Source organism: Strongylocentrotus purpuratus, unplaced genomic scaffold (genome assembly GCF_000002235.5).
Source record: "Strongylocentrotus purpuratus isolate Spur 01 unplaced genomic scaffold, Spur_5.0 spur5_scaffold_1, whole genome shotgun sequence".
Lineage (NCBI taxonomy): Eukaryota > Metazoa > Echinodermata > Echinoidea > Camarodonta > Strongylocentrotidae > Strongylocentrotus > Strongylocentrotus purpuratus.
In genome coordinates, this window is record NW_022145594.1 from 35,052,257 (window position 1) to 35,077,569 (window position 25,313).

General features: G+C 37.9%; 1 protein-coding gene across 1 annotated transcript; it reads right to left on the reverse strand.

The window, feature by feature from the left end:
• LOC590800 (sodium-coupled monocarboxylate transporter 1) lies at positions 1 to 25,023 on the reverse strand. The gene is made up of 17 exons (XM_790390.5): positions 24,295 to 25,023; positions 20,620 to 20,685; positions 16,233 to 16,284; positions 13,228 to 13,295; positions 11,126 to 11,280; positions 10,219 to 10,359; positions 9,717 to 9,846; positions 8,814 to 8,902; positions 8,033 to 8,151; positions 7,204 to 7,271; positions 5,745 to 5,831; positions 4,723 to 4,946; positions 3,995 to 4,101; positions 3,116 to 3,246; positions 2,718 to 2,774; positions 1,977 to 2,036; positions 1 to 1,182 (listed from the first exon to the last, which is right to left on the reverse strand). The coding sequence occupies exons 1-17, from the start codon at positions 24,634 to 24,636 to the stop codon at positions 1,084 to 1,086; spliced, it is 1,995 nt and encodes a 664-aa protein (XP_795483.3). The 5' UTR covers positions 24,637 to 25,023; the 3' UTR covers positions 1 to 1,083.
• Positions 25,024 to 25,313: the final 290 nt, after the last annotated feature.

Genomic DNA, 25,313 nt, shown 5'->3' on the forward strand with positions numbered 1-25,313 from the left:
ACAAATTTATAATTATATAAAATTAAAAAATAATTGTTACTTTATGTATATGATTATGTTCTCTTTTGAAACAAAAAAACAAATAACATTGTGCATCACGTATCATATTGTGCGAGGAAGACAGCGAACCCGAATTTGATTTCTAAGTAATATACTACAGGGTCTTCAAATTGCCCTTCATTTGATTTTCCGAAAATATTTGCGACTGTGTTTCATCTAATTTCTCTAAAGTCTAACATAAAATGACACACCAAGCGATTACATTTTTTAATTGTTATTTACCGCGCAATCAACATTTTGAACGGATTGTTATACCCGTCTGAGTGATCTTTGCAAAGTATCGTGAAGCGATTATATATTTGGCAATAGACTGTCTTAGTTTCAGCATCAAACACATTATCGGGTGAGTCCAACCCTTAGGCTGATATTAAGTTGGTTTAAATTGAAGCGGATAAATAAAAGAAACAGATCAGTGAAACATTGAGCAAAATCCGATTAAAATAAGAAAGTTATACATTTTCGAAAGTGTAATTAATATATTAAAAAATTGTAACTCTGTGACCTATCTTGCGAGATCCCCTCCCGTTTGGCTCTGTTCATTGAGAAAATGTTCAATCATACATTCACCCAAAATATTTTTATAATTACATACGTTTTTATACATCCTCTATCTGTTTTAAACAATTCTATCCCGTCACCATTAAGTAAGAAAATGAACGTTTCTGATATTCTCTGTACAGTGGAAATTGGAGAGGACCTCGCAAGACATGTCACGGTGTTGCCAATTTGTGTTTCACTGATGAAATGTTTAAAAAAAATTACAACTGCCTTATTTTAAATAGGATATTGCTCAAACAATCACTGACCTCTTCCTCTCATGTTCTGCTTCTATCGGAACCAACTTAAATCAAGATGGACTCCCCTTTAATAACTACTACACACTATGTAGCTTCAATAAAATATCAGAACAATAATAAGCGATACGTATTTGACAACAAGATATACACGACACATATAGCGATACTCAGAGACATTGTTGTAGTCTACAGCTCTAAAGTTTTGTATTCACATCATCCACTGATTCTAAAGTCTTGTATCCTCATCATCCATGGCGTGTGTTCCCTTGTCATTTGTTGGACTGGTGGCAACATCCTCATAACTTGGTGGCAGATTGTCAACAGACTGAGATATTACGAAAAATGAAAAAAACAAAACATGTTTAGGGTTTTTATTCAGAATTGACTCGAACTGTGACATGTTAACTCTTATCCAATTGAACCCAAAATGAATTGAACTGTAGGCCTATACCATCTCAATTATTATTTCAATGTGTTGTTTATTGTTCATTTGTTTTGCCTCTTTGTTCCCATGTTTGTACATATCGACTGGTACCTGTCTTTATTTATTTATTTATTTATTATTTATTTATTTTTTATTTATTATTATTATTATTATTATTATTATTATTATTTTTTTTTTTTTTTTTTTTTTTGGGGGGGGGGGGGTTATTATTTTGTTGAACCCTTCGGAAACCAACTTTTGCCCAAAGGGCACATCCATTCCATGTGTTTTACATTAATTAATGAATAACATAAACCCTTCATTTTCCAGATAGGTGTTGTCGGAAAGGTTTGCCCACCGCTCGCCAGAGTAGTCTACAATGCAGTATAAATACGCACACGAATCAACTACAACAATCGGTGCTCATTTCGATCCTCACTTATGAAGAGCTGGATAACAAACCATTTGTTACTATAGGAAGTAGGATTTCCGGAATCTTTTATAAATATTAGAGATATATCGCCTCTGTTGCTTTTTCTAGTATACATTATATCAATATCATAATGCCATTCATAATACTACTTTTGTTTTCCCATCCATAGAAATTTGTCCCTATTTAACGTGATTGATAGCTGTAATCATTACTATGATATTAAAATGGTAACACCAAATAACATTAAACATGATGGTCTAACCTTATGCGGTTGATGTTCTGAGTTGGTGTTTGTTTCGTCTTCTTCCACAGCAAAACCAGACTAGGGAGAAAACGAGATAATTATATATTGGTAATTAAAACCCAAGAACATACGTTCCCAGATGAAACAAGCAGAGGATTGATAAATAAACGCTTAATACTACGACTCCTAGCGCTTAATTTACATTGTAAGTACTATTACTCTGGTAATTGGATTCCATTGCTAATACACATAAGGTGCATAAGCCCCACTCCCTGGGGAGTATTCCGGCACCATTTGACAAGCGCACACAATGCCGCTTGTCTAACCACATGTTAATCTTCGCAACCTACCGGGTATCCATTTAACAGCTGGGTCGAGAGTGGCAAATGTATGTTAATGTCTTGCCAAAAGGCTCGAACTGCAAATCATGCGATTCACAGTGGTGACATCCACTGGACCACGACACGTGTTTGTCTCTGTTATTCTCTTATTACGAAGACCAGCCACTGGGTTATTCAAATACACACACATATATATCGTTTCAAACTGTAAAAAAATCTAAAGAAGTAAATGAAAATTAGAGATCAGTGTAGTTCTTACTACTTATTTTTTTTATCGCCGTTGCCATCGCTACTAACGATACTTTTGTGCGTTTTTTCGTTTCTTTTTAATTTTGTTAGCTCTCTTGTCCAGTAGGATTAATAAAATAGTGTATAGATCTATATACCTGTCGTTATTTTTAATGCTACATATGCTCACCTCAATCCCATTTTCGTGACCTTTGACCTCGCATGCTTCACCCTTCACAAGGTCCGTCTGAAGAAAAAAAAGGATTAAACGAATCAATAAAAGTGGCATTAGCAATCATCTCCAGCAAATGAAAGAGTTCAAGAACGTGTGTTTTCAGTCACCAATATACCTATATACTAATTGTTCACGTAAACTTTTTGAACAAATTTTTCTCTTGCTAACTAAAAAGCTTGCCAGAGATTTTATTATCCATAACACGTAAATGTAATTACTGGTAACCAGGGATTAAGGAAAGAAACATGTATACATTGAAATACAAGACCAGTTTATTAAAACAGGTGTATTAAAATACAGTTCTAAAACTACAAATGTATATTAAAATGTCCCTGATTTTCCATAGTACTCACTTCGTCCGGTGTGTAATGCTCCCCTACCCTACATCTGAGTGTAGTCTTCCACGAGGCAGGCAAGCAACAGAAGAACCAATCAGCGATAGGATTAATCAGAGCAGGATTCAGCGTTCGAGGATCCGTCGCTCCTGAAGAAGAAAACAAAAATGTCAAAACAGAACGAAATATCAGAAATCCATTTTTCAACTGCATACAGTCATATAACTTATATAACGGCCTTTATACTGTGGTTTCAGCGGTTACAGTAAACATTAGAAAATGCCTAAAACTGATTTTGAAATTCAGTGTTTCGAGTTGTCTATGAATAGTTATGGGAATATATATCCATTAAAATCCAATGGTCACGATTTCACTTGTCCTTGATAAACTCGCAATGGAACTAATGTTGCTTCTTGTAATGAGTGTTTCTCTTTAATAGTTTTTAATACGATATGAAAATGATTACGTCCGAAGGGGAAACACATCTCAGCTCACTGTGAATAATAGTCTTAGACTTTATTTGCATTATTCTCCAGGTGCAGATAGGGGGTTTGATAGTGAAGAAACAGTCAATCTTTTATGTCTAAATTTGTGTACGTTTCAGTTTGTACATGTTAACTCACAGATAATTGCCTAACATGCCATCTACTAGTACGTACTAAAACTTGGATGCATTTTCCTTCCAGGGACCCGTTTCAGAAAGCCTTTTTACAATGACAAATAACAAAAAACAGTCACATATCTGCTGATAACCAATCAGAAGCAAGGATTTCAGTAGCTTATAACAAAAACTGTCATTTGTCACTGATGACTAGTTTTGTGAAACGCCCCTCCAGAAGTTTGACGGGAAGGGAAAACTGCCACTCCTGCACCTCCTTTAAATACGCTGGTAAGTACCTGTTATGAAGCTGACAAGTAATCCCAGAACCAGAGTAATCATCCAACTGTAGAAACCGAGCCAGATGTAAGATAACCTGTAGATTCCAAGGGGTTCCGGAGGAGACCTGTGTGTAGACATCAAAGAAAAAAACAAAGAAATACAACAACAACAACAAAACAAATAACAACGGAAAAAATAATGAAACGAAAGCGCGAACATTCGTTTGGTTGGTTAGATTGACATTTTACATAGGTAAAAGCGTTAACGGCAAAATACTTCCAAAAATATAAGTAAAAGTAAAGTTAAAGGTTAAGTAATGTAAATAAAAATAAGTAAAAATAAAATTAGTAAGAAATTAAAAAGCGAAAGTGAAAATAAAAATAAAGTAAAGTAAAGTCAAAGTGAAATTAAAAGTAAAAGTAATTGGCAGAAATGAGAGTAAAAGCAAAATTAAAAGTTCATGAGTTAATTAAAAAAAAACACTTTTCCTTTTCCTTTTTGATTTTTGATTGTGAAGTTAAAAGTAAAAGTAAAAGTAAATGTAAGAGTAAATTTACAGCGACTTATCAAGAAAAGCAGGTCATGAAATAATCAAAATTGGAAGAAGTTGAGCCGTAAGATAATATCTAGTAGTAGATTCAAATGTATAATTTGTTATCTAACACACAGGGTATGCCCCAAGTTCTATGAGCATGACTACATGGACATGTAGAACACTTATACACGAGACTGAGACCATTCTTACATTAGCGGCGCGACTGACAGCATCATCTCAGAGGTCATTTGCATAGATGTCGTCTCCATCATCAAGGTCGTCATGGTGGTGTTTATCGTTGGAGGAGCTGGGCACCCGGAGATATCGAGCGGGAGAAAGCCAGGGTTTCGGGGATAGAGGATGCCATCGACATATGTTCCAACACCAACCCACAGACTCCAGGCGAGAGAGACAAGCACTCCTACAAGAGCGCCCTGGAAATCAAAACAGGAAGAGGTAACAGACGTATAGATAGAAACGGATCAGGAAAGGTACGGAATTCAAGAAAACAGACACAAATGATAGAGAGAGAGAGAGAGAGAGAGAGAGAGAGAGAGAGAAAAGGCCATAAATTGAGGGAGAGGGCGACAGATGGACAGAGACAGATAACAGACATACAGATAGGGTGAGTGAGAAATAGACAGAAAATGTGAATAAGTACAAATATGTTAAGTTGAGACAAAGAGAAGTAAAGAGTGAGAGAGAGAGAGAGAGAGAGAAAGAGAGGGGGTGGCCTTTAAACAACAAATAATATTTAGACACAAACAAGATAACCTGCACCCACCTGCACTCACATAGCCTTCTACCCCATTTTAATCTTCATTATAGCCCCGAATAGAGCCGAGGTATTGTTTGTACATTGTTGCGCCATTGTAATAATTCAGACATGAAACGTCACCTGCCTGCAAGTGATCGTTACTGCGATTGGAAATACATTGCCATTATGCCCCTTCTTGCATTTGGCTGATGACTTTACAAAAAGGGTCACAAAAAACGAAGATTATATTCAAGCAAACTTTACATGCAAAAAAAGACATTTGAAATGCTTGGATACAACGATTTCATCGTGAACTGTTTTTACCAAATCTTATGTGAAATAAAAGAAAGACAGATCAAAAGTATTCATACTTGGTTAGGAAAAGATGTTCAAGGATAAGTTGTAATCGAGTTTAGCTCCGTAACATGACAAAGTCATTAACGAATTACTTGATAAACTAAATGCCAATTCTTACCTTGCTGTTTGCCCATGGGAAGAACATTCCGAGGCTGAACAACCCGAGACCAGGCCCACCAAGCATTCCACCAAGACTTAGCGTCAACTGCGTCAATAAAACAACATTGATCATTGGTGAAACTTCTTCTCTTCTCGGCCTTTTGAAACTGTCATAATCCTTCCTTGATATCAATTGCACTGGAGGCGCCATTTTGATTACGTTATTACCGAAACCAAATGGAAGGAAATAATCCCTTGCGTCAATAACCCAATATTGACGTAATAATGCGTCACCAAATTGAATGTGGTCTGAGCTTATGTTGTAGTTTTTCTTATCATAGCAACATTTCTGATTATTCTTATAAACTGTATGTTACTTCATTCATGATTCATGAGACTGAATGCATGATTATTCTTATAAATATTATATGAATCATTATTATCTTCAATTTATTTGTCTTTCACTAAGATAGCATAATAACTCATTTTGTTATTAAAGCAATAATGCCTATTACAATTTCAAAGTGTACATAATCCCACACCATAAATTTTTCTGTTGATATAAGGGGTTTCATGTGGCTATACTGTATTTGAAATATGAGGTCTAAATATTACTTTTACAAAGGAATATTGAAACTGAAATGATTTTAAGTGAACCAAGAAACATCATTTTGAGCAGACTAGTTAACGCATGCGTACACCCTCACATGGAATATGGCGCGTAAAGAACCAGATTCTGACTATCTTGTATATATACACATTTTTCTTCTTCATGTGATTGGTTCACTTGAGAGTTAATTGGTTGTTCGTTAAGATTAATTTTGTTGAAGTGGATAACTGTAAAATATATTCGGCCCAAAAAACACTAACATATCTATGCCCTTTCATGGCTTACGTTTGGATATATTAACTTACTCAGTGATGTAGCGTAAGTCCATCAAATAAGGGGGCACGGGCACAGGGAGGAGGGGGTTCGTTCTTAACTTAAAGCAGTTAGGTGCCTCCGTTTAGACACGTGTTATCATGTTTTTTAAATATAAATATCTTGAGCTTAAATGCTCTGAATTACCAATTTGCATGAAGTGCAAAAATCACTGGGAAATTTGAGTCCGTTTCTGTTGCAAAAAAACATTGTGCCAGTCACCGCAACCGCTCATGTTTTAATCGAAAATAATCATTGAAATGTACTTAAATTGGCAAAGCAGCGTCTAATTTATAATCCCTTTTTTTGTGTGTAGAAATTGGCAATTTTTTATTGATTTTTAGTAATTTCTCATTCACACTGTTTTATATACCATTCAATTTGTGTAACTGTTAAAAAGTGTACACAACAAATAATTGTTTTTCCCTGACTTTTCTTGTGTTTTCTTCCCTTTCTACTTTTCAATTGTGGGGGGGGGGGGGGGGGGTGGGGGATGGGGGTGGGGGGGGGGGCAAGGCGGCAAGTGCCACACCCGTAGCTTTGATCTTGTTCCTACCTGCAGAACACTTCCCAGATAAGATGCTACATAGGTCAGCAGAATACAAATGGCTCCATATGAAAGCACTGCATGAGGAAGAAGAAAAAAAAAAAGAGAACACGAGAACAAATCTCTGCATGTAACTTGAAGGACATGAATTGAAATAAGTTCTCACTTTGTAATAATTTCTCAATCCTGTCATTTCATTTTCAAAGATTGATCTGCTTTATTTTATCAACATCGGGATATTTTCTCACAAAAGGCCGTCTACTGGGTCTACTGATTATCATTAAAATACGCTTTGTATAAACGATGTGAAAAGAGGTAACGGCAAAAATTGAGGGTGACCATATAGTAATACGTTATCATCAAGAGATGTATTGCAGAGGTTTCATGGATAAGTGGATACGTTGTCGGACGCTGGATCCCATGGTTCGTGGTTCGAGTCCAGCCACGGATCTTATGGCCTTTGGTAAGACATTAGTCTGTATTTTAAACTCCTCCACCCTGGTGAAGTAAATGGATACTGGGTAGGAAGAAATTCCTTGAATGCTTTTGCGATTTATCATGGCGGCTCAGTTACAGCCTGGGTAATAGTAATCTTGAACCAAGCGCATGCAGCAGAGCCAAATTCTACACATACATGAATATGCTAAATCCTCGAAAATGATATAATATTTATATTCATCAAGTATAAAATATGAGATTCCTGCCCAGTATAATAAGGCTACCTCAAACAACCAATTTAATATACAGCCTAATGGACTTTACATTACATTTTATGTTGTTATTCCCCTATTTAGATAATGATAGATAAAATAATAAATTAATTGAAACATTTACTTACATACGATTTTGCTGACTATCGCGTATAGTTTTTCACTCTTGCCCACTCGTGGAAACATTTTGGTCACGAGGTCCTCGGTCGTAACAGCTGTGAGAGCATTGAGACCTGAAGACGCCGTACTGTTTGATTAAAAATGTATTAAACAAATATAAAAACTGATAAATATTTAAACGCCCTCACAGACCTTCTTGACGACAGCCGTGACACAACTTTGTTTGGATCGCTGATTTCCTTTGGCAAGACAATAGGGACTTTTAGATTCGCATAAAGACAATGGGGATTGCTACGATCGACGTCCTTTTAATGCACTGCCTTGAATGGACGTCACACGTATCAGTCCACGCAAATCTAAAAGTCCCTATTAATTTGCATTCGCGACTCACCACTCAGATAAAGTGAAGGGGTACCTGGTATGAAGATTTTCATCGAACGCCAGATCGCCTTATCAGGGTAGCTCGGCTAATAAAAGTACAGCGCTTAAAAAAAAAATCAGTATTGAGCGCTTTATTTTCAAATGGACATGCAACCATCTTTATCGGAAAATACTGTAAGCACACCGTGTAAACCCAGTATTTACATCGTCATAACTCCAGGATTGATCAAAATTAACACCGTATTCACACCTAAACGCAATCACAATATGTATTTCTTTTTGCTAAGCATAGAGTAGGCCTAGGCTTTACTATTAAAAACAAACCCCGACGCCTTATAAATTTTAGTTCTGTTATCTCCCTGACCGAGTATCGGAAAGATGAACTGAAAACATCGAAGTTTTACTAACCTCATGGCTGCGCTGAATATTGACGCAGTGAATAGTCCAGAGAGGCCTGGTGTGTCACCGAAAAGATCCAAAACTATAAAGGGCATCAGCTGGGGAAACAAAATGAGATAAAGCGAAGGAAAACCATGTTTTATGTTGACATATTACTTTGATCTGAAAGAATAAATAAATCAGATTTTCAACTTTTGTAAATTATTAACTACCACATGTTGGTGCACCATTATGTAGGCTGATTCTGTTATTAATTGGCGTAGAATAGCTAAAACTATTAGAACCTCCTCCACATACACACATTCGCACATACGCACACACCCACACCCGTTCCCACAATCAAGTTACTTTTAACGCTGGCTCTGGTATTGAAGTTTCAAGTAACATCTTTACTAATCTAGGCTTATATATATTTACGATTTTTATTCGAAGACCACACCAAACTTACATACATTTGTTTCTGCCACGCTGAGCAGGTTCTTGCGTACTTGCGATCAACTCTGCCATGGCGTGCGCTGAAAGTGTGCATGGCACTCAAATGCCAAGACCTTTGCAGAAAATGTCACTAGCCTTGTTCGTCATCTTTTGAAACGTGTTCACATTAATATTGCAGAAAATGTCACTAGCCTTGTTCGTCATCTTTTGAAACGTGTTCACATTAATATTGCAGAAAATGTCACTAGCCTTGTTCGTCATCTTTTGAAACGTGTTCACATTAATAACATCACATGATATGTTTGCGTCATTCGAAGATACTTTCTACCAACCCTATGTGATATACAATAAGGTAACACAGTTTCCATTGACATGATTTCTGGAAAGTCCTCACGATCGTGCTACTTATTTACTGTTAGTTAACCTCGCATTTATTGTCCGACTGTAAAATCTTCAAAACTTATACATTTCGTTTACCTGGTCGCCACTAGTAACTCTACCCGTACGGAAAGGGTCACATGTAGCGTATCGTGCATAGATCACCATCCCAGCAAGCACGGCAGAAGATAGCACGATGATCATACCAACAATCGCCATTCCAAGTGCTCTGAAAAAAGTAGAAAAGCACAGCGCATGTAAAATACGATTGCATAGAAGACATCTATTAGAAATAATGCAAATTACTCCTTTTAATTTTTGCTGTTTTAGGATTTCGGTTATGGCCTACTTTCATGAATATGTCCACTTGATATATAGCAATTATTGTAGTTTAAAAAATACGGATATATCTCATCTAGCAAGGTAAATGCATGTCTCAGTGAAACACAATTTTTACCAGTTTGTCCCTGGTATGTTTAGAGATTTGACAATATAAGATGTGTCCACAGTACAATGGGTTGAAATGTAAGTTGTACTTCGATCCAAGTGTTATGACCATATTAATGATATACAGATCTTGAAGTTGGGAATTAATATTTACAATCTGGCAGTTTTGACTTTTCCACACGCGAGATATCTCATGACCTGCGCTTGTGATATGCCGTAGATGGCGCCCCAGGTGAATCCACCTCCGATGACAATGCTCCAGAAACTATGGCGGATAGTAGGGTCGGGATCAAATCTGAAAGTCGAATTGAAAAAGATAAGAAAGTAAATGGGCAGTGGTGGCACCATAATGAGAAGAAGGAGGAGGAGGACCCGGAGGAGAATGATGAGGAGAAGGAGGAGGAGGAGGAGGAGGAGGAGCAGAGGGTGGTGGATAATAGGAAGATGATATGGAAGGGGGTAAGAAAGAGGAGGAGAATGATGCAGAAGACGAGAAGAAGGAGGAGGAGGAGAAGGATACGGATGATGAGCATGAGGAGAGTGGGATGAGGAAGAGTAAAATAAGGATGATGATGGGGAAGAGGATAAGGTGACAAGGGGAAAGAGTATATGATGATGAAGAGGACGAGGAGGGGAATAAGGAGGAGGGGAAGGAGGATTATGAGAAGGAGGAGAGGAGGAGGAGAAAGAGGACGAGGATCAGGAAAAGGAAGAGCAAGGGTTAGTGGTGACCGTCAATGCACTGCTAAATAAACCAACAGACCGACAGAGGGCCTTGTGTAACGTTATGAAATAGTTTATTCCGACGGCTAAGGTGACCGGTATGCAGGCCGGGTTTCCTTGGCATTCTAACAAATTTTCTGATGGTTCTCTAGAGTTACTCTTCGGTCTGTTGTTTTAAAGTATTGTCAACAATATCACACTTTAGGATATTTTAGGCAATTTATTCGAAACGTCTGCTGAAGCATCCTGTACAGAGCGTGACCCACGAAGTTGTTCATTTATAGCTGGGTGTAGTAATGGCTTTAGTGATCTGCCCTGCACTTTCTCCAATAACTTACTCCCAGAAATTAATCCTTCCTCCTTTCTGGCAGATGCTCCAGACATTGTCCATACCGCCGCTCTCGTTTGATCCCTGAATGATCACGGCCAGGAGACCACACATCATTACCAACGACTGGAATACATCAGTCCACAGCACAGCATTCATTCCACCCTACGAATAAAAATGATAATAATAGCACCAATAATGATGATAATAATAATACTGATGATAATAATATTATTAAAAAACAATATTGATGAAAATGAGAATAGTAATGATACAACACCGACTACTACTACTCCTAATAATGAAAATAATAATAACAAGAACAACAACAATACTAATCAGAATGACATTTGTAATAATAAGTACAATAATAACATTAATAGATATAATGAATAAATAAATATCTTAATTATTATTAACCGTATCAGACATCTGAGCAGGGCAATTTTTAAATGGTATTGCCCTCAAGGTTTTGATGGATAAGTCAACAAAATTACAATAAGTTAGTCCGCGCAGAAAAGTCAATGGGATTTTGTGTGTAATTTGGCGGGCAATATAGGTTATATAGAAAACCAATGCGCAAATATTTTACCCCGCTCAGAAGAGTCAATGGGATTTGTGTGTAATTTGGCGGGCAATATAGGTTATACAGTAAGTCAATGGACAAATATTTTAGCCCGCTCTGAAAAGTCAATGGCAAAATGCGTGTTAAACTAGTGCGCAATAATGTAGTGCCAGTTGTAATTTACATCGCGCATCAGCTATTGTAATTTACATCGCGCATCGTGTATTAGAAAATGCGCACTTTGCGCGAACTCCATTGTGACGTAACAAACACACCCTAGGCAAACTGTTTGCAGCGTATCGAAAATCTGTCAAACACTGGATGAACAGTGCTGGTTTGACAATGTTTTTGCAACTTCTAATGCTAGGAAACCCTGTGTAGCCTACATAATTTAAGAGTATAAGATAGTAAGAGTTTCTTGTTTGCTCTAGATGTCTGATGTGGTTAATAATAGTAATATTGACTGCCTAATTCAGGGCAATACGACTTGTCATATATCACCCTCACCTTCGGTTCGGGCGATATATGTCGTATTGCCCAGAAGGCAGTCAATATTACTTAAATATTGACTAGCTCAGAGGACGAGACGGAAATGAGGGCAACATAGATGTTTCGAGGGCACTATAGTCCTAAAGTACCCAGAGAGAACAAGTCGGTCATTATTGCTATGATAATGATGATGATGCTAATTATTATTTGTATTATTATTTTGTTTATCACTATAATCGCTATTATTATATTTATCATTATTTTTATTATTTATCTTCATGATTATTATCATTGATAAGTATGAATTGCCATATTGCTTATCATTATCCATTTCTATGATCATACTGCACAAGTTCTCAATTGTCAGGAGAAGGGTGAATATGTTATTTTGCCCTCTGCTACATCAATCATAATTAATGCGGGATCGATAAGCGATGAATACAAATAATTGATAGAGAGAGAGAAAGACCCTAAGAGTAATATCTGACTGCAAGTGTTATCTTGTGCCATAATGGTTAAATTTATTTGTAATTTTAGTGTAACTTTCAAAGTGCTACCAATATCTACAACGATCTGCAACGATGGAGGTACAATTATGTAACGATCAACTGGCATTCCTTAGACTAAAAATTTATTCGTACCGCATTAGGGATATAATTCAGGTAAATCTTATGAGAAATGAACATAAAAAGACAAAGAGGTTGATTAGGCTACTATCTGTAAAATGGAAATCTTCTAGCGTTTGTTAAGTTAAGAACAATATGGGAAACTTTCTCGATCATGTGTGTATCGACTGTTTCATTCACATAATACTATTAGCAGCTCATGGCTAAGTCCAGAATCTGACCGATTTCAATCTTCATAAACACGTAAACCAAAGTGGACCGCTGTCGCAGTACTCATACCCACCTACCAGTCAACAGTCTTTTGAAAAGTGCCCGAGGGCGCTTTTCAAAAGACTATTGACTGGTAGGTGGGGCATGGCCAAAATCACGACTCCAATTTCGACCAATCAGACGGCTAGATTTCTAAAGTGAGGTATATAAATTAATACTTACTATTGTAGTGTAAAACGTACAAACTACTCCGGTGGCAATGGCACATCCCCATAGACTAACACCAGATACTAGAAAAGAAAACAGAATAAATCAACAATTATCACTCGGGGTAAACCTTACGTACTAAAGATGTTAGGACGCGTCAACATTTCGAGCAGTGACATTAAAAACATGTCATAATTGTAATATGTATACATTTACATGTACATACACTGAAACAAACAGGTACATCATGTACACTAAAACTTATTTCCTACCTAATCCCACCATCATTTCTTCATAAATGTTCTTTTCTTCTACACATTATCAGTTTACTCATTCTACACCTGCAATTTATTTTGAACATCACATATTGTCATTTAGATATACGAACATATTGCTCTGTTGGTTTTTGTTAGTGCTTGTTTCCATGTCTGACTCCTTTCTTTTTATAATGATCTCAGTGCATGCCTCTTGTTTCTGAAGGTTGATGATAATAAATGTGTTTTTTATATAGCGCACATGTCCGTCACTCTGTGACGCTCCATGTAACGCTCTCGCATATTCGGTACCCATTTAAACCTGGATTGGGAGTGGCAAATGTAGATTAATATATTGTCAACGTTTGCTGGTGTCGGGCATGGATTTGAACCCTTATGACTTGGATTGAGAGGCAAGTGATGAACACACTAACGACACATCTACGTGAATATTCGATTACCTCATGCATAGCGTAATGAGAGAGATAGTTTTGACATGCATGCACCCGCGTACGCATTCAAGGTTCAATCAATGGAGCGCCGAAATAGTTCCCTCCCAAAGAGAAATTATGTGGGAGGCAACTATTTGGTAGTCCTTGATCCCCTGACAGTACCTGGCTTCTTTATCTCTGTAAATATGCTCTCATTCGGTGTGATTGATCAAATGTATTTGTCAAAAATGAGAAGAAAGCTTAAAGAGCTTGACTCCGCAAACATGAATTCCAACGTCTGAATACAAACACTAAACGATCTCATTATCTAGAGCATGAACCATCGTGAAGGCCATTGTATGACAATGCACATTTAGGTGAAAGATTATTTTTAAAAACTATCATCATGACTATGGTTATTCATACGTGGTTGTTTGGGGTGTCTGCTCAGGCTACATTGTGCACTGGCGTCGACCGGAACGCGTGAATAGGGACTTTTAGATTTGCGTGGACTGATACGTGTGACGTCCATTCAAGGCAGTGCATTACAAGTACGTCGATCGTAACAATCCACGTTGTCGTTCGACAATTCTAAAAGTCCCTATTACATGGGGGTCTGGCCTGGAAACTGTGCTTGTCATGTTTATTTGACCTAAATAAAGCTGTGACTTCACACGCATCTCTTTTTCCTTCATGAATGCACCAGTAATCATTATCTGTGTTAGATTCTACTCGCTCAGTGTAGAGGAATGGAAATTCACTATTTTGAGTCATAATTATTAGAGAACGATTCTCTTGGAGGTGTTTACATCCAATACTACAAGAAGGTACCCCATAAGAATGGTTGAATAAACTTGTCGAGAATGATTGATTCCACTACAAATAAAGCGATCTCCAATATAGCTCTCTTTAAAGGGAGCTTTCTAATCCAATTGGCGACAACTAAATTCCTACACTAACCGAATTCTTGACCTCACCCGTAGACCAAAGACTATACTTCACTATGGCCCTACACCTGTAAACCTAAATCCAGTTGCTAATACCCAACCCTAACTCTTTAACTTGGATGTAATATAGACCTAAGCTACTTCCGCCAGGGCAAAGTCCGTGCCATTTTGTGTTTGTAATCCACGGTGTTTTTAACATTATTCATGTTTCCAATGTTTGATGTTTGAATGTTTTTGAGACCCTCTACCATATTTATGGCTGAGTCATACTGCCCAGCCTATTTAAAACCGACTTTAAAACCGACTTTATGGATCAATTCTGGATATTTTATTTCGTCGGTTTTTCGTCGGTTCGGAATCGGTCTCTTCTGTGGGACTGTGGCATTTTCATCATGATCATGTCTATACCCTACTAAGACCATCAAAGCCGGCACAAGATAAAAATAACAGATACTAAACATTAACGTACGTTATTATGAATGACAAAGAATCGGTCGAATTGAAGTTGATTTGGAATCGTACCTCGATCAGGGCACGGATAAACTGACTCCATGTCGACTGCAAACCGATCGTCAAGTTAGACTGACAAGTGACAAGGCCGACACTAGACCGACACCAGACCGGACAAAGGATTACAGTACCCATGGTGGCAAGGAATCGGTCGGTTTGCAGTAAGATGTACATATATAACTTCTTTATCGGTCTGTAATCGATCTCATCGGTTTGATTTGGGTATACATCTCACTCTCAAAACCAACTTAACCGACTTATCAATCCTTGGCCATTCGGGGTAACGTAAAATTATGTTCCACCTGTAATCGGTCTGGTGTCGGTTTTTCATACCTCAGTCACACGGTCAAACCGATTACACACCGACTCCACAATTACTGACTCCTGGGGGTGTTTCATAAAGCTGTTCGTAAGTTACGCATGACTTTACGAACGACTTGAATATGAAGTGCCAGATAGGATGCCCAAAGTTTTTCCAGATGTTTTAAGTGTGACTATATTTCCAGTAACCTCAATTAAATAATGCCAAAAAATATACTTTGCATTACAAAATGTTTGTTATAATAAGAATGTTAATCTGCATCTGCACAGTTGAACTTTAGTTGATGCAATTGAAAATGATTGAGCATCCCATTTGGCTTTCCATATTCAAGTCGTTCGTAAAGTCATGCGTAACTTACGAACAGCTTTATGAAACATCCCCCCGGTCATTTGTAGTGAGGTAAGTTTTTGCTCGGTTTGTTGTTGGTCCAGTGGTCGGTTACGTCGGTGTGACCTTCGATATAACTGTGTTTAAAGGTCCCTGGATATCGCTATAATGGTTGTGATGAATTAGTATTTACACAACACTGAAATCTTCCAAGCATTTAGATGTTTACCTTGGTTAAGTGCCAGAGCAGGGGCGTAGATCACCACAGCAATGTAGAAAATCTGAGAGGGAGAGAGAGAGAGAACGAAAGGGAGAGAAAGAGAGAGGAAGAGAGAGAAAGAAAGAGAGAGAGAAAGAGAGAGAGAGAGAGAAATAAAAAGGGAGGGAGAGAAAGAGAGAGAAGAGGGAGAAAGAGAGAAAAGAGACAGGAAGAGAAAGAAAAAAAAACAACATCAAATTGTTAATATCAGTGCTATGGTGGCCCTGAAGGGACATCGCGAATAGACTAAATCGTGAAAAATATGCGATAAAATTCACGATATCGTCAATTTTATCGCATATTTTTCACGAAGAAATTCACGAAATTGACGATATCGTGAACTTTATCGTGAACTTTTCACGATGAAATTGACGATATCGTGAATTTTATCGTGAAAAGTTCACGATATAAAGTTCACGATATCGTCAATTTTATCGTGTACTCTATCGTGTACTCTATCGTGTACTCTCCTGACGGGCGCTTCGTAAACAAAACCAGTCCTAGCTGGGGGAGACAGAGAGAAGGAAAAAAGGGAAAGGGAAAGAGAAGATAAAAGGAAAGAAAGAATAATTAGAAGAAAAGAGGGAAACGGGGGGGGGGGGCGAAGGGCTCTTGCCTCCTCCTCACTCCCCCCCCCCCCGCCAAAAAATAAATAAGGAGAGAGAGAAGGGAAAGGGAAAGGGAAAGAAAATATAAAAGGAAAGAAAGAAGAGGAAGAAGGAAAGAGGGAAACGGGGGAAGGGCGAAAGGTTCTTACCTCCCCCCCCCCCCGCCAAAAAAATAAATAAGAGAGAGAGAGAGAGAGAGAAGGGAAAGGGAAAGAAAGAAGAGGAATAAGAGGGAAACAGGGGAAGGGCGAAGGGCTCTTGCCTCCTCCCCCCCCCCCCCCGCCAAAAATAAATCAGAGAGAGAAGGGAAAGGGAAAGAGAAGATAAAAGGAAAGAAATAAGAGGAATAAGAAGGAAAGAGGGAAACGGGGGAAGGGCGAAGGGCTCTTGCCTCCTCCCTCCCCACCCCCCGCCAAAAAAATAAATAAGAGATAGAGAGAGAAGGGAAAGGGAAAGGGAAAGAGAAGATAAAAGGGAAGAAAGAAGAGGAAGAAGAAGAAGAAAAGAGGGAAACGGGGGCGAAGGGCTCTTGCATCCCCCCGCCCAAAAAATAAATAAGAGAGAGAGAGAGAGAGAGAGAAGGGAAAGGGAAAGAGAATAAAAAAGGAAAGGAAGAAGAATAAGAAGAAAAGAGGGGCTCTTGCCTCCTCCCCCCTCCCGCGCCAACAAATAAATAGAAGAGAGAGAGAGAGATAGAGAGAAGGGAAAGGGAAAGGGAAAGAAAATATAAAAGGAAAGAAAGAAGAAGAAGACGGAAAGAGGGAAACGGGGGAAGGGCGAAAGGCTCTTACCTCCCCCTCCCCCTCCCGCCATAAAGGGAAAGAGAAGGGAGAGGGAAAGAAAATATAAAAGGAAAGAAAGAAGAGGAAAAAGAATAAGAAAAGAGGGAAACAGGGGCGAAGGGCTCTTGCCTCCTTTCTTTTCTTTCTTTTCCTTTCTTTCCTATTCTCCCTCTTTTTCGTTTTTCTCTTTCTTTCTTCTCTTTCCCTTGCCTTCTCTCTCTCTCTCTTTTATTTATTTTTTGGCGGGGGCGGGGGGACGAGGCAAAAGCCCTTTGCCCCCGTTTCCCTCTTTTCTTCTTCTTCCTCTTCTTTCTTTCCTTTTATCTTCTCTTTCCCTTTCCCTTTCCCTTCTCTCTCTCTCTCTGATTTATTTTTTGGCGGGGGGGGGGGGAGGGGGGGGGCAAGAGTCCTTCGCCCTTCCCCCGTTTTCCTCTTTTCTTCTTCTTCCTCTTCTTTCTTTCCTTTTATCTTCTCTTTCCCTTTCCCTTTCCCTTCTCTCTCTCTCTCTCTCTGATTTATTTTTTGGCGGGGAGGGGGGGGGGGGGAGTGAGGAGGAGGCAAGAGCCCTTCGCCCCCCCGTTTCCCTCTTTTCTTCTTATTATTCTTTCTTTCCTTTTATCTTCTCTTTCCCTTTCCCTTTTTTCCTTCTCTCCGTCTCCCCCAGCTAGGGCTGGTTTTGTTTACGAAGCGCCCGTCAGGAGAGTACACGATAGAGTACACGATAGAGTACACGATAAAATTGACGATATCGTGAACTTTTCACGATAAAATTCACGATATCGTCAATTTCATCGTGAAAAGTTCACGATAAAGTTCACGATATCGTCAATTTCGTGAATTTCTTCGTGAAAAATATGCGATAAAATTGACGATATCGTGAATTTTATCGCATATTTTTTACGATTTAGTCTATTCGCGATGTCCCTTCAGGGCCACCATACAGTGCCTCTGCCCTGTTTCATAACACTTCTTCCAATAACAAGTGCAAAATATCGTAACAAATTTGCTATCAGCCTATCAAATACAATGATGTCAGTAGCTTATAACGCTAAAAGTAATTTGAATGAACATTCGGAAAACAAGCACCGAACGAGGATTAGGCCTAAAAAAAAAGATGTTGTGTCGCCCTTTAGGTGCAAAAACATGGGTCGGTCGATCGAAAATGTTTTTCCCCCCTCCCTCTTTGGCTGATATTTTAAAATTTTGAATGCTTCAAACATTAAACATTTGTAACGTTTAATTATTATTTTTTGTTGTTTAAAGAGCCGACCGTAGATTTCAAGATTTGTGGGTCGGTCGCAAAGTGCAATAAAATTTCCTTTTTTTAGGCCTTAGTAGTTTTTTTGACAGTCCAACTGTATCTGCACAAGTATAGTCCAAATATGAACACATCAAAGGATTTAGGACTGCGGAATGGAAGGTATGTTACCATACGTAGACATACAATTGGCATGAATTGGCATGAAGTTCATTTAATTACGAGTACGGACGCAATAACTAAATAAAATTTCGCTTTTAAATAGCGCTTACTACATCTACGATGTCTCTAAGCGCTTTACAGATATACTATTACCCCGGTCATTGGATTCAAAACATGCCCGCACACTCCGTGTTGCACGCTCTACACTCCTTGGGGAGCATCACAGCCAGGCGTTTTGGGCCTTATATTGTTTAATAGGGAATGGATGCGCCATTTGTTATGGAGCAAAGTGTGACATATCAAAGAAAAATATATTACTTTTCCAACCAACTAAATGCATTTAGCAGACAAGAGTGATGATAGCTTTTAGACAATAAATTAAATGCCCCAAGCAATTAAACTAATTTTGTGTCCAAATCCTAATTTGGAATAGGCCTCACAATTCAGCAGTCAATAGACTGATTCTTTGAACAGTATTACCGATGTAATGATATAATGGAAATGTTTATTTATGTTAATTCAACATCTTTTAGTATTAAACTGAATGTTATCAATAATTTGTTTTGTGTGTTATTCGAAAGGAAGCACATTATTCATTTTCCATCACTAAAAGAGGGAAATTCCTATTTCAATTAAATGCATATACTGAAATAATAATGTGGCAAACACTGTCATAAATTTATAAATCCCCGAATCCTTTGGGATGCGTTGGTCTTTAATAGAGTAATATAAGGCTTGTTCAGACATGACCCGGCAAAAACCACGACGGTTTCTTTTTACGATGACGGAGATTGACATACACGTCACATGTTTGTGTCTTATAACACAGATGCCAGTAAATATACACATGACCTTTGTTGTGCGTTCATTTGCCATTCATTTACCCGTACAAACCCAAAACAAAACGGCGTTTTTTTATTGCAGAGTTTTACCATGTCATATCTGAGCAATAGTTGAGTTGAGGGCGCTACACAAAACAATTTTGTTGTGAGATAATGAAAAACTAAGTGTCAAACTTGAAAGAACATAATATTTAAATGATAAAATCATCTTTGTTTGATTGAAATCGGTTCAGTGACGGCTGAAATATAACGATTTCTAATTCTTGTGTACCACCACAAGTATTAGATATTTTGAAAAATTTGAAAAAACCGTTGAAAAAAAACGAAATAACGTCTTTTCCGTCGTATTTCAGCCAATGCCGATGTTGTTTTTTGTTGGCATTTTCGTGTTGCTTATACGCACAACCAGTCGGACCATGTATTGTTATTTTAATTAATTAATTAATTAACGGTCACCGTGTTTTTTTAAAAGTAGAGCTGAATTGGTATGCTCGTATTGGCTAAATTTCACACATTTTGGGGTCTAAAATTACTTTCATAGTTATGTTAGGTTCTAAAAAGGCACTTGAAATGTCATAGATAAGAATAAAAGCAATAACCATGCACTTTGAAGGCATTTGCGGTCTGAAAACAGAACTCAACTATCCCTTTAACATGATTAAATCAAAAATCAATGGAAAATTAAAAAGAAAACGTGTTCCTTACCATGGAAAAGAAGGTTATCGTTGTCCCGACCAGTCGGATCGCGCTATTAAATCGAAGTTCAAGATACTGAAATAAAAGGAAAATTATTAATGATTCAATTTCATTATAAAAATTTATAATGCTTGCTCAAAATACTCCTTCCTGTGAACACAAAGCTTAACACAGAGCAGTTATAGTTTAAGTCCCACGATGGTATCTAAATTATTTGTTATGTCATTTATTTGCTTGATATTCCCTTTGATCAGGGAAATCATACACAGCTGTTGAGTATGTTAAATCAGATAAAAGGGACGACCATAATTGTACATCACTATAACATGTCATATAATAGTCCAGGCTACAGAGCAAGGAACCTTGTTATTCTTTTATATATACATTGTTTTTCGTTGGTTTCTTGTCAATTCGAGGTTGCTCGCACCCACACACACACATGCAATCTGTCTCATTTTTTTGTTCTTCTGTATTTAAACAAAAATGGTTATTTCATTCAATATCAAAACAACCCCAAACAATGTTCAAACTACAATTCTTCTCCATCATACTAACATAATTCAGTTTAAACCCAATGCATGTACAATTCAAAGATAACGCACACCCACATATAAACACGTACACATAAACATTTATGAAACCCAGTCTCAGTGGCTTCTCTGTAAAAGTCATCTGGCTATAGAGGTCGTATCTATGGTCTGCCTCTAGAAAGAAAAGGTGTATACAATAGCTAATAACCCATTGCCTACTGGGATATAGACCTGCCTCTATTAAGGCTTCAAGTTACCTTTAATTTTTGTGCAATAATAATAATAATAACAATATTTATCAAGCTCAACATATCCATCTCTAGAGATGCCCAAGGCGCATACAAATAATTTAAATTAATATTCAACCTACTTAAGACTAAATAAATATTAAATGATAACTTGCATTAGATAATACAGCTTCATAGTGCCAAGGTACATACAATCTGGCACAGTGTGCAAAAGCAGATATGTAAAAGCAGAACTTTCAATTAATACAGATCACTGATTACTATGCTGTTGCATTTCGTACCACTTTCATGCCACTGCATTAAGCTAAGCTACAATAAATAATTACAAAGGCCTAGTACACAGTTGACAATTAGAGGCTGTTCACACCGCAATGAGATAGCGCGGTCTATCGTAGCACCCCCTTTTTTCTAGCGCGCGCTAGACCGCGCTATCTCTCGTGGACCACCCCCAAGAGGTGCTCTAGTGGCACGCCGTTTTGGCTCGCCGTGGCTCGCTGTTGGGCGGACCGAAACGACGTTGTACCTTCCAAACCGCAGAGATAGCGCGGTCTAGCGCGTGCTATCTCTGCCGGTGTGAACGGCCTCTAAGTCTCAGTAAAGGTCTTATGAATAAGTTGGAAATAACCATGGCATTCTGTTCATGCCCTTAAAAAGTCTTGAACCAGATGTAAAAACAGAGGAAAAAACCTTAGAAATAGTGATCTTTAGACGATGTTTTTTACTTCAATAATGAACTATACAAACAAATGGAAATTCTGTAGATTTGGGACGTCCCTTGAAAGACCAATGGTGAGAGAAAACCGTGGCTTGAATGGCCTGTCATAGTTAAGTCCAACTCAAAGTCGATCTTAGTCTTTGTGAAACACTCACGGGTTACATATGGGTGATAAAAGATATACAAATGCAATAACGACAACCCAACCCAATTAATCAAATTTATTACAAACATCAGTTAGTTAAATAAAACTTGCCTCTATACGTGCATTCTCTAGTGTAAATATATATTCATTTATAATATATCTTCGAGTCAGGTTAGTTATTTATTCGATGAAAAATGTTAAGCAAATATTTTGCGACATTTCACCTACAAATCTAATTGAGATAATTCACATGGACTCATTTGTCATGCACTGATAAGTATTCAGAATGAAAATCCGACTCGAAGTCTTTAGGTCATAAATCTTTCAAAAAAATATCTGATATGCACTGAATTTGAACTTTGTACATTATACCTCCCCGTTCATGACTGACTTGCGATGAATAAAAATGAAAATGAATATAAATTTGGAAAAACGAATCAACATGTTCAAAACAAAGTATTTTAAGCACAGCCTAACACATTTTCTACTGCAAACAATGCAGAATTTATTCACACCTTTCTCAAATTCTTGTATCGTCAAGACTCTATTGTCGTATCTTATTCCTTTATGTATTTGAATCATATTTTGATATAGGGCTCTTTTGTAAAGCAGGCCTCTGGCACTGAAAAGACTACCCTGTTTTTAAATAAAACTGAATAAATAAATAAATAAATATATCATGTAATTGCTACTTCTGAAGTAATGTGAATTTCGCCTTTAACTTTCTCCATGTGCCTCAAAATGTGTAACAGTTGTATATAACGCTATTTAAAGATCGCTGCAAAAAACATTTTGTATTATGTTCTTTTCATTATGCAAGATATGTAAAACATCATTATACGAAACCGTCGTAAATACAAGTTCACAATTTTGGTTTCTCTCTTGAAACACCAATGATATAGCCCAAATAGACAGAGAGGCTAGAATCTTGAAATCTGACCAGAGAAAGAGAGAGAGAGAGAGAGAGGAAGAGAGGGAGATAAATAGAGAGATATAGAGAAAGGGGGACGGAGAAAAGAGTGAGAGAGAGAGGGAGAGAGAGAGAACCATTGATAAACACGTATTACCCAATGACTTACAAATAGGGTTAATGTATTTGCTTTGGTTGTAAATCTCGATGGTTTGTACTTAGAATTTAGGAGCAATATAATCAGGGGTAATAAATTGCAATATTAACTGATGATAGGTACAAGTTACATTTTGGAGGGGATGAGAGTCGTACTTTTATAGCAGGGTAATGGTGATGTTAATTACTATTAGACTTTGATAACTGGGTTCTATTTTAAGGTGATAGCGATACGTACTTTGGGTAGCATGTGAAGCTTTGGTAACATTTGAAGTGTCTAATTGATAGGACTATATGTAATCAAGGTCAGATGAGCACAATAATGCAAAGTGTTAATAGTAGGTTATCATCATCATCATCACCATCTAAAACATCATTTACTTTTGTTTTTCGTGTTCCTCTTGTTATGCTTGTTCTTTATGTACCTGTTCTGTATCTTGATATTTTACTTACTATTCGTTCTCTACCTATTATAATTAACATCATCATCCTCATCATTATCATCGTCGTCGTCACCATCATCATCATCCTGATCATCGTTGTCACCATCATCATTATCATCATTACAATCATTGTCATCATCATCATCACCATAATCATCATCGTTGTCACCATCATAATAATAATAATAATAAAAATCTCATCCTACAGTTGTTTGGTAAGTCAAATTTTGGGTAGTAGTAGCAATGGTATTAAAACGGTAGGTAATAACGTTTTTCTTAAATAATACGAATTGTATTTACCCAAGGAAGCCCCATTAGCTTTGAAGCTGTTCTTTCTGAGGGCCCTGCAATTATTATTTCCCCATCTTGATACAAGGTACCCATTTACACCTGGGTAGATATTTGCAAATGTGGATTAATGCCTTCCCAAATGACGTTAGTGCCGGGGTAGGATTCGAACCCTCAACCTTCACTGAAGAGTCAAGTGAATGAACCAATAAAACCTATTTTGGGGAGGCGTGTGTGTTATAGGCCTACCTCATTTGCACTTGTTAGTCGTAGTCTCACGAACACGGGCATGGTGAGGCTGGTGATGCACCCGGCCACGATGAAAGCGAAGCCGAACAGCCAATACCTGCTGCCATAGGCATACACCTCAGCAGGGACACCGAGAACCGTGATGGCAGAGACGAAACTCGCGACCAGAGAGAAGGCGACGGGTAGGGGACTAGCTTTCCGATCGGCGAGGAGGTACTCAGTCGCAGTCTGCTGCTTCCCGCCCGAGCAGGCATAGTAGATCCCAATCACGGCTGAAACGAGAAGCATCCCACCTAGGACCAAATAGTCCCATACTCCGAATCGAGTCACCTCATTTTCCATTTCGAGTCGGTCTTTTCCCAGACGTAGGACTAAAAAGTCTCTGAAACTATCACCAACTTCTCTTCGAGATCTAGAAGCAAGTTGTTATTGTTGCAGGAATGTTTAGTAGCGTTCCTTCGTAGGGCTACAGTTTCTATTTGCTTGTTAGTACTTAGGTAAACACTGAAGCAAGAGCTAAACCTTTTAGAGCTTCTGTGATGTCACCCTCCCTGAGGCCTCTCTTGTTAATAACGTATGTGTTTATTGGGCAGACGAGTCCATATTCTGTTTAGGAAGATACAGATATGAATGGAATACACGCTTGATTACTCATGTTCCCTTTGACGAAAATACATATCTCTACCTCAATTGTGGACAGAGACATGGAAGGATGAAGTTCACAGAGAAGTGCAGATTGTTCGTTTCGCACATGAATGCATAAGCCTCTGTCATTGTACTAAAGTGCGCATCATATGAATCGAGACCCCAATCGGACTCTATGCTTATATGGCGTGCATTTAATGCCATGATAAAAAAATCACTGTAATACTAATACTACTACCACTACTGCTACCACTACTACTACCGCTACTACTACTACTACTACTACTACTACTACTACTACTACTACTACTACTACTACTACAACTACTACTGCTTCTACTTCTACTACTATGATACTACTATGTACTCGTACA